The 11,006-nt window shown below is 46.3% G+C and overlaps 1 protein-coding gene across 1 annotated transcript in view; it reads left to right on the top strand.

Annotated features, from left to right (window-relative positions):
- Positions 1-6,503, top strand: part of GAN (gigaxonin) — a 43,355-nt gene extending 36,852 nt beyond the window's left edge. Inside the window, exons 10-11 of the mRNA XM_080937047.1 lie at positions 6,011-6,120; positions 6,205-6,503. Coding sequence (XP_080793173.1) covers positions 6,011-6,120; positions 6,205-6,386 — 292 coding nt within the window. The 3' untranslated portion in view covers positions 6,387-6,503. The remainder of the gene's footprint in view (positions 1-6,010; positions 6,121-6,204) is intronic.
- Positions 6,504-11,006: the final 4,503 nt, after the last annotated feature.

Here is an 11,006-nt window from a genome sequence, read left to right on the forward strand (position 1 = left end):
TGCACACAGACACACACACACAGAGACACAAGCAACACAACACGGACACAAACACACACAGAGATACAAACATACACAAATAAACACAGAGACACAACAGAGATAATACACAGAGAGAGACACAGACACACACAGAGATGTGCACACACAGAGACACAAACACACAGATATATACACAGAGAGAGAAACACTAACACACACAGAGACATAGACACAGAGAGAGTAAATGAATAAATGTAAAAACAAAAACCTTTTTTAAAACACCTGACAGGCTATGGCGTGAGCCTGTGGTCGGTCCTGCCCCGCTCCTCCTCTCACAGATTTTCCTAAAGGCGCAGCAGTGTTCTCACTACAGTGACCTGTTCAGATCCCTAGGGGGCCTGTTGCACAATGTGATCCTATGTACTTCGGTCATGGTACCAGGTGGGGGTGCCACAAGATAACGCCTCTTTCCTGTCTTTGAGATGCAGTGAATAATAAACAGATACAGTGTTAGCCATGCATATGAACGTTGCCTGGGCTGTCATGTGTTTTTCATGTCGAATACTTTCAGACATGTCTTTACTTTCCGTCATCAGAGGTAGACTGCCTGGGGAATTCACTAGACAGAAAATGAGGAGGCAGCTTCGAAGACATTTGCTGTGTGGGGGTGGGCAGGGGATGCCAGCCTTGTTACGTTCTTTGATAAGCCACAGTGGGGGAATGCTGCCTCTGCAGGAAATAGTGTATTAACCTTCTGCCCAGATGAGCATGAGACAGTCTGTCCTGCTTGATTAACAAGCAGTAGCAGTGTGTCTGGCTTCTGATAAAATATGGATACAAACCTTTTTCTGTGATGACTGACTCCATGCGCAGTCAGTGTGAGCTGCAACATGTCAGAAGTCATTTGCTTACGTTTCTGTTCTTTTTGTCTATTGCCCTGGGTGGGATCAAGTCTGACTCTAATGCGTCCCAGGCATCCCAGGACATGCTGTATTGTTAGAACCTTGGTATTCCAGTCAGCCTGCTCGGAGTCTGTTCTGAGGAGACTACAGCACTGTGAGTGGGGAGGAGTGTGTGTTTCATTTCTATTTGTCTGCTTTAACTCTTTCTTTTTCTGTTTTTTATTATTTATTTATTATATATGAGTACACTGTAGCTGTCTTCAGACACACCAGAAGAGAGCATCAGATCTCTTTACAGATGGTTGTGAGCCACCATGTGGTTGCTGGGATTTGAACTCAGGACCTCTGGAAGAGCAGTCAGTGCTCTAACCGCTGAGCCATCTCCCCAGCCCTTTCTGTTTTGAGGTCTCACTTTGCAGCCCTGACTGGCCTGGGACTCTATATAGTCCAGACATGCCATGAACTTACAGAGATCTTCCTGCCTGGCCTTTAATATATTTTTATGACTAATTTGTGTGTGTGTTGTGTGTGTGGGTGCTCAAGGGGGTCAAAAGATCCCTAGCAGCTGGAGTTGTGAGTACCAGACATGGGTGCTAGGAACTGAACTTGGGTCCTCTTGAAAAGCAGCCAGCACTCTTAACCACTACCCATGTCCCGGCCCCATTCTTGTATTTAAGGGGGGGAGGGGTAGGGGGCAGTCAGTAAAGTACTTGCTGCTCAAATCTGCAGGTTTTCTTTCTGTTCCTAGCACCCTCAAGAAAGCCAGGCATGACATCAGCCTAGACACATGTGCAAGCACATCATCACACATAAATACATATATAAACATACATGAATGTGTAAACACAAAAAATAAGCCTGTGATCTTAAGAACTTTTTTTCTAATAAAACTCATGCATCTCCAGCCTTTGTGCTCCCAGGCTCCCCTGTGTTAGCCTGTAAACACAGCAGCTGGCAGGACCTCTGTCAGTTGACAGACAGGACATTTGCACGTTTGTTAAACACTGGGAATGAGCAAAGCCAGATGCTGCACAGCCGCTGCCTGGCTCTTGTGTTCCTGCAGCTCAGGCACTGCCAACTGGTCTTACGGTGAGCACGGAGCATAGGTGCTGAGTGCTCAGCAGACCTGGGACCCACACTCAGACTTTCAGGCTGCAGAGCCCCCTTTGCGCCCACCCCACTGGCCTGACTATGTTCCCGTAAATCCTGGCCGACCGGCAGAAAGATCCCCCAGCAGTGGGCAGGGCTCCCTCCTTGGTGTGTACTCTCTGCACACTGGTAACTGCTGCCACGTGAACTCTGGGTTAGATGGAGACCAGATTGTCTGTAATCTCTTTCTTTCCTGTCTTTGTTCCTTATTTTTAGATTAAAACTTTCCTGGAAAAATGCCACATCTTAATATTTTCTGTGGTTTCTGATTTTTCTTTTTAAAAAAAGCTGTTAAAAAGAAGAAAGGCAACAAATTACTTCTAAGTCATGGTAAAAAAAAAAAAAAAACAAACACATAGAGAGAGGGCTCCCTTCCTCCTCTGGAAGCCCTGCGCCCCTGTGGTGTTATCAGCTGTCCACACAGCCTCTCTCATGACTTTGCCATGCTTTTTCTTTCACCCCCTTCTCTCCTGCTGTGACTCTCCCAGAGTGCAACAGACACTGAGGTCCTCCCAGCGCCCTGCTCAGGACCTGTCTGAGGCTGAGGCAGCTCTTCAAAATCTCCCCTTCCTGAGTCCAGTGCTCTTACCCTGTCTGTTTCCTGTTTGACACATGGTCCTTGTGTTAACTTTGAGGTTATGTTGCTGGTGTCACCTTTCCGTCATAGAGGGTACAATTACACAGGCATGCCTGACACCTGGATGAATGCTAGTGACCCAGGAAGAAGGGCTAAGAATCCCTGAGCACTCCTGTCTCCAAAGACGGGAAGTGGCAGCAGGCCTGTGAGGCCCGTCCCTCCATGCAGTTCACTTAGAGAGTAGAAATGGCTGGTGTGGTGGGACGTACCTATAATCCGAGTACTTAGAAAACCGAAACAAGAATTGCTAATTCAGACCAACTTCAATCATACTCAGGAGAGAGAGTTGGGGAGGACATGTCAGGTCAGTCTTGAAAGTCCTCAGCCCTGGGGTGACTAGGCTGATCGCTATTACTGTCCAGATGGGGTGTGTCTTGGACAGGCTGCATCTTTCCGTCTCAGGCCTTTCTCTGCAGCCATTGGTCTAGCTGAGGTTTTCACTTCATCCATTCTATTTGCAAGGATGTGCAGAAGACGTTTCTGTATCTTAGTCTTATTGGCAAGGCCAATAGTTAACCTGCCCAGTGTGTGCCTGGGGTTGAGTCAGTCCTTTGTAAAAGTTGTTCATCCTGATGCTCTGAGGAGACACCGTACTGCCTGGCCTTGCAAATGTCAGACCATTTGCATCTGATGCTTAGGACAATGGAGTTCTTCTCTTTGCTTAGTAAGACTTGTGAAAACATGAGTCCCAGGGAGCAAACCCTGCTCTTGATCTTGAGTCATGGTCCAGCCTGGAGGCAGAAACCACACCATTAACCTAAACAGAAAATACAGTGATGTCCATAATTACTGACCAGCCGTGACGTGGGATGAAAAAGACCCTGAGGACGTAGATGTTGGGCTGGTATATGACTAAGTAGACTACATGCATGTACATGTGTGATGCCAAATTCCATATTTCTAGTCCTGGTAAGTCATCTGATAGTACCCCGGACATATGGCTCCAGAGAGAGCATAATGGAGCCCTGGGGGTCCATTCTCTGCACCCCATAACCTGGGCATGTTATCCAGCACTCAAGCAGTGGAAGAAGAACAGAGGTTAAAGGTTACCCTTGGCAGCTTAACCTGGGCCCTGTCTCAGAAAATGAAAGGAAGATGGAGGGGAAAGACAGGGAAGGAGAGAAGGGTAGAAATGTAGTGGCTTAGTTTTGTTTTATAATCTTGGGCAAATTATCTTGTTTCCTTGTTTCTTGGAACTTTAAAATAAGGAAGCTGTGTGTTTTGTGACAGTGGTAAGGAGTTTGTCGAAGTGAGTAACGTTCTTTATGAAGTGTTTCTTTGTTGGTAATTGACATTGGAGGCCACTCACCTGCTACACTGGTTCTTTTAACTGCTGTGCAGCAGAATGGAGAGGCCAAAGTGTCCGCAGAACTGTATCCACCGTCCTGGACCGCGGAGCCTCAGGGCTGTTTAAGCAGTGGCTATGGTCCGGCGTGGGTATAAGCTGTTAGTGGGAAGTCGGTCGGTTTCCTGAGTGAACAGTACTACATGGCAAAGCCTGGAGTGTATTTATCTCATATGAAGGTCAGGGAACAACCTTTGCAGGAGTTGATTCTACAATGTGGATCCTCAAGGTCAAACTTGGCTCAACAGGCTGAACAGCCAGTGCCCATGCCACCGTCCCATATCTATTTGCAGTAACTTTTACATTTATTTATGTTTATGAGGGGTTTGCTTGTATTATATGTGTACCATGTGTTCCCCATGGAGGTCAGAAAAGAATGTCAGATCCCCTAGTACTACCAGCTACCATGTGGGTGCTCGGAATTGAACCCGTATCTTCTGAAAAAGCCTTAAGTGCTCTAACCTGCTGAGCCACCTCTCCAGCCCTGGCAGCAAATTTAGACTTGTACAAACATTTCCAAAAGCCAAAGTGTCCTCATAAATCATTTACTTGGCTCCTGATGTTAGTGTCCCCCTTGGTCAGAACACAGGTGTTAGCTCTGCACTACTAGCTAAGTACAGACTGCCTTCAGTGTCACCCTCTTTCCACCAGCATGGCCCTTGCCTCTAGTTGCCAAGAGGTGTTATTCTTCCTTGCTGTCCATTAGCCTGTGATAGCCTGTCTTTCCTGGCCTTCACACTTGAAGATTGGTCAGGTATTTTCTAGAATGCCTTTTTTAAAGGATTTATATTATTTTTATTTGTGTGTGTGTGTTCTAAAATCAGTGAAATTTCTTTTTATTTTTCATTTAAACTTTTGGAGTTTTTATTTTTTTATTTTTTATTTTTTTATATGTATGTATGTATTTATTTATTTATTTATTTTTACAAATTTTAAGCATTTTTTTAAGGTTTGATACTCTGCATTAAGATCTTACTAGTTACAATGAGCAAAAAGTACATGCAAAACAGGATGTAACCCGGAATTAGTCAACGTTTTCTTAGTGTGTAAGGATTGAGCCTAATGTTTTTTTTTTTTTTTTTTTTCTTGAACTTCACACAGTTTGTGAGTTGTTTCTGGGGCAGTCCGAGCCTCTGGGGTTAGCATCAATCAGTGAAATTTCTAATAGATATTTTGCAAAAGAAGGTACATAAAGTGGCCAGTAAGCTCTTGCCAAAATACCCAGCTTAGTTAGACTTTAAGGAAATAGGTCTTCAAAGGGCTAAGGGCACAGAGACCTGGCGAGCATAAGCAACTGGAATTCCCATGCCTTACTGAGCAGAAAACAAAACTTTGGAAAGAGAGCATTTTCTTGTCGCTTAAGTGGCACATGTCACTTCACAAAATCCAGTGATTCCATAAGTCCACCAAGAAACAGAACCAAACAAGGCTCACCTAAGGTCCCCTGACTGTCGTAGGTACAGCCAGAAGGTATCCAGATGAATCCTGGCTAGTGTGATGGAACTTGAGCCATGAGAAGCAATACTCCCGGGCTACAGAGATGCTCGTCATTGAGACCGTTTGCTGCACTTGCAAAGGGCGGATTCAGTCTCCAGCACCCACATCAGTCGCTCACAGTTATCTGTAACTCCAGTTCCAGGGGTCTGACCTTGTCTGCTGGCCTCCGGGGGCACTGCACTCATGTGCTTATACCTACACACAGATGCACAGACACACACGTACAATTAAAAAAAAAAAAAAAAAAAAACAGATGAATAAGACAGCAGAGTGTGCATGACGAGAGCCGAGCTTGGAGCGGTGCCAGGAGCTGGAGTGTGCGAGAGGCGCCATCTGAGCCTCTGCTGTCTATCTTGGCAGTAACGACAGCCAAGGCTCCTGTGAGCCAAGGGGGTCAAGCCAGGCAGGGTGAGGTGTGCTGATGGCTTGCCGAGCTGATTGTACCACGTCCGTTGTACGTCCTATTTCCTGAGTTGTGTCTGTGGACCTTGCTTCCAGGTGGATCTACCTTAATGATCAGAACCTATGCATTCCAGCCAGCTCGTCCTTTGTCTATGGAGCAGTCCCCATAGGAGCCAGTATTTATGTTATCGGAGACCTTGACACAGGTGAGGAAGCTGGATGCTTGGAGTAGGGGGCTGCTTCCTGTGGCTCAGGGGCATCTGCTCAGCTCTGCTCCCTCTGTGGTTTAGGTACCAACTATGACTACGTGCGGGAGTTTAAGAGAAGCACCGGCACCTGGCATCACACAAAGCCGCTCCTGCCGTCCGACCTTCGGCGCACAGGCTGTGCAGCCCTGCGCATAGCCAACTGCAAGCTCTTCCGCCTGCAGCTGCAGCAAGGCTTGTTCCGCATCCGGGTCCATTCCCCTTGAAGAGGAAGAGGAGCCAAAAGTGAGATCCTGCCCCAGGCGCATCCCGTGGCTGGACGGCAGCAAGTGCAGAGAGGCAGCCCCATCTTGCCTGTGCCGGGCTTCAGTATGGTTACTCTTTGGTGGGTTTTTAATGCTTAGGAGCTCAGGCTTCTGCCCTTGTCTGGAGACCGCGTACTGTTGAAAAACTACCTGGGAGGAATCAGTCCCTCCAGCCTGATGCATTGGTAACCAAGGCTGGTGAATGTCCTAGAAGGAGGGTGTGGGGCTTGTATCGTGTGAAATATCAAAGTTAAAACCCTAAGGTGCATTTTCCCGGAAGGAACTCTTACCTGACTGACTGCTGAGTTCCAGTGTGTGTGGCTGTGGTAAACAAACAACAGAATCCATATATGCAAACCAACATAGCCGCCACACAAGGTTGTCCTTGTGTCGAGTGTGGAGGAGAAAATGCCCAGCTCCGCCCAGTAATTGAGGCTTGTGCAGTTGGTTCCCACATATTACTAGTGCTCTGTCGTAAGACTCTCAAAATCTCTATTCTGAGGAATTGAAACTAGATAAAACTCCTCCCTGGCAACAGTCTACCTTAGTAAAGATTCAGCCAACCAAGGAGCTCAAGGCTGAAGCTTTTGTGTGAGCTTAAAGGAATTGCTCACTGTAAAATCCTGGGCCAGGCCCAGAGAGTTCTGGGGTGGTGATGTGAGATCAGGAGGGAGCTCAGTCATGCCATTCTTCCTTTCCACCCGGAAAAGCAAAACCATTTTCTGTGCTCCAGGCTGTTAGTGCAGAGGAGACTTTAGACAGAGTCAGGCAAATGAGAGTTCTGCTGCAACTAAAAACAATGAAACATTAAAAAAAAAAAAAAAAAAAGCTGTCCTGATAACGTGTAAGGGATCAAAAGGTCTTCATCTAATCTGCCTGAAAGCACACTCAGACCTGTTTACTGCTGCTTAGAGCTACAGACTTGTCTTTGAATGCAGGTGTGTATAGAATTGTGTCTTCGTAACAGGCCGCTCCCAAAGCGTAGAGGTTTAGATGAATTTCGCTCCCAGTAATGTTTGGCTGGTAGAATAAACTACCTCAACTTAATTTTATTCTGTTCCCATTAGTACCCTTCCCCCTGCTTCCCTGTCACTCACCCCCACTTTCACCCTCCGGTTTACTTCCCCTTAGTAAAAACAATTCTTTACTTAGTGGAATTTATCTCGTAAGATATTTTGTTTTCCATTTAGATTATGGCATTTTGGTGTGAGATGAGGGACTTGGGCGCACTTGGCTATTTCAGTGCAATATCAAGTTTCTGGTCAACTTGATAGAGTTCCTCATTTCTAACTGTTTTCTTCAAATTGCTTTCCCTTGGAGCATGACTATAAGAGGCAACATTGTATCTTAGTGATTGCTAAATGTCTGAGTACATCCTTTGATTATATTGGAGAACAGGAATTTCTTCTAGAAACTTCCTACGTGAGATGCTTATATGCCATTAAAGTGCATATAAGACATCAATCCTATTTTCCTAAAAGGGTAGCCTCTGCAGAATTTTCTTACACCTGCTGGGAGTCATCAGCATTAAGAAGTTACTAAAAAGAGGTAGGGGTAGGATGGGTATAAAAGGGGCTGGGAGCCGCTTCAAACTGTTAGGGCCAGAAGCAACTTGGCAAGAGAAGGTCTAAGGTCTCTCCTTTGCTGTAGGCCAGATGTGTTACACATTTACGCCACCCAGGGAATCCGATGTCAGTCAGAGCTTGTTGGCATGTTTCCCTACTGGGAAGCTTCCCTCAGAGAAGGTGCTGCAGAAAAGCACTTTCTGCTGCTGCTGGGATGGCTTCAGAGGAGAGAGACTACCCAAAAGGGCAAGTTGACTTTGGTGAAATATCTGCACAGGACAGAGCCATGGCCAGCAGAGCAGAGAGAAACTGAAGTCTGGACAGCTGTGGTGACTGCTCTGTTTTTGTTGATGTTTGTTTGTTTGTTTTTAACCCCTGAAATTTAAAATTCTTCTCAGTCTGCTTCAGGCCTCTCCAAGAAGACAGTTCCTTGTTTAGAGCAACAGATGACTGCAATGTCACCGGTGCCTGTTGACTTGGTCAATTCACTTTTAAAAAAAACAACCACAAACAAACAAAAAACAAAACAGGCTTTTAGTTCAGTTTATTGACACGGTAGCTGCAGAAATTAATGTTTTATAAAATAAATTTGCAACTTAATATGGGATGCAATATCAACAAAAGCTGCTAAGTGCCAAACTATTATTTTGTGTGTGTGTGTGTGCACGCGTGCATGCATGTGTGTAAAACTATCTTGTTGAAGAGTAGGGCTATATTAATTTTATTTCGATGTTTTGAAGTCAGTCATACCTTTTATGGCTCCTCTCTCAGCGTTGTGAAATAGCTTGTGGTCCCTCCCACGCAGGCTCGTTTTACTTCCCCACTTGCGTCTCCTCATCTGAGTGGCCCTTGCCTCCTCTGTAAGGCACGTCGACCAGATGTATGCTGTTGCATTCGGCAACTGGGGCTAGATCTTAAAGTCTGAAACACAAGCATCTTTGGGGGAAGTGCAGTTTCTTTTTACTAGAAGGTCGTGTCTTAAACTACAGTAGGCAAACCAAGGTACTTCCCTAAGCTGGGTCTAAAGTAGGCTTGTTGCTTGTTTGTTTACCTGCTTGCTTATTTATCTAACATATCCAGACACAGGTTTTTAAAAGATTTAAGTGCTTAATTTGAAATGATGTGTTTTTTGTTTTTGTCTTTTTTTAAATCTCAAGAGTGCTCATGTGAGAAGAAAAGGTGTGACGAGTGAGTGAATGTGTGTGTGTGTGTGTTTGCTGTGCCACGTGACTTGAAAGTTCGTCTGTGTATGTTTACTTTTGAATTGTAGTCACAAGCTACATGCACTATCGTCTCCTGGTGCTTCAGATAAGCCTTGAATCTGCCGGCCTTCAGTAGTCAGTTTTGCTGGATTGCATCTCTCTTCCTTAGTAGGATTTTTAAAATGTGCTTACCAGCTAGCAGTTGGTTCTGGAAAGGTCTGGTTTAGGGCTGAGCATGATTGGTCGGAGGAGTCATGGCTCGGGTTGGACTCTTCACACAGTCCAGCAACCAAACGACCTGGGGGTTGTGTCTGACCCTTGTTTGTGCTGCAGCAAGTGTTCTGTTACATCGCTCTGAGCATTGCTGCTGAGGCTGCTGTGATGTCCACAGGCTTGAAGGTGTCATTTTATTCTCTATAAGTGGGCAGAGGCCACCCCCAAGCAGTGACTCAGAAACACATTCTTTTTATAAAGGAAATGAAAGTAGAGCTGTCCTTGCTGTGGTGCCTCAGGGTCTGATGGGCCACCAGTCAGGTGTCTGGGGAAACAGCTAGCACCTCTTGAGGGCTCCTCTTAGCATCTCCTACCCAGTGCCCTACACCAGGGGTCCCAGAAGTGCTCTAAGGAGTATGACAAGCCCTGCAGTGCCGTCTTCTAGAAGGCTGGCTTTCCTGATTGCATAGCCCTCCTGTGGCTAGTAAAGACATTGGATGCTCTGGGAAGGAGTGAGGTGGCTTTCACTGTATGATCCTAAAGGCCCAGAACTGCCTGGGAAGTAACCCGCCGAAGGGAGAAGCAAGGCTTCTTTGTTACAGTGACTCCCCTTTAGCTGAGAGCACTGACCAGGCCAGTGGTGATTGGTGAGGCATGACAGTGCCTGTCCTGCACCACGCAGCAAATACTGAGCAACTCCCAGGAATTACACACGTGTGCTTCTGCAAACCTCACAGGAAGCAGGTGGGACTCAGTCTTCCCTGTCTGGCTTATGAAGTCACTGGAGCTTGAATTAGGACTCTATTTGTTTGAACTATTGTGGGTTTGCAAGCAGGTACTGAGTCACAGCACCCCAGCCTTCATTGTGATGCTTCGCACGAGGCAGAGAATGTCCTTATTGGTTCTGCTGGATTCTAAACCAAAAGCTGCGAGTATCGGTGGGCTGGCCTGTGGAGTGGGAAAGCTAGGACAGAATCGAAAATGCCAAGTGCCTCGCGTACCCAGCATATGCCCATGTCTCCAAGTGCTTCTGTAGGACAGTTGTTCCTCATCAGATACAGAGAAGACACTGGTGCTGAATGTCTTCCAGCAGCACCAGAGAAATGTCCGCTGCCTGCTCTCTGGCATGCCCTGGCTCATTGGATGGATGGTGCTTCCGTCCATTCCCATTCTTAGTGTCTGTGGTCAGTTACCTCAGGACGGAGAGCTGTACTTGGTTCCCTGACCGATGAGAAGTCAGTGTTCTGTCCCATAACACAGGCCTGGAAGCAGGCAGTGAACAGCCTGGGGATCCTCTGGGCATATTTTTCATCCCCACTCTCCCTTTTTTTAACTAGGCACTTTAACCCGGAGGAGCAGTAATTCTTCTGGGGCTACTACAAAGTGATTACTTGAAACTCAACTTGAACTTGAAAGAGTCATTTAAAAGGCTATGTTTTCCTGTAGCAGAAAAGTAGCTTGTGCACACAGCACAGCTGTGCAGGATAGAGGGCCTAGTTTCTGTCCTTGTTAGGATCAGAGAACAGAGCGCCTGTCTGATTTGACACAGTTCGCAACTTAGACGCCTGAGGCTGCTCTTATGGTACTTGAAAGGTGCTGTT

Source organism: Micromys minutus (genome assembly GCF_963924665.1).
Source record: "Micromys minutus genome assembly, chromosome: 24".
Classification (NCBI taxonomy): Eukaryota; Metazoa; Chordata; class Mammalia; order Rodentia; family Muridae; genus Micromys; species Micromys minutus.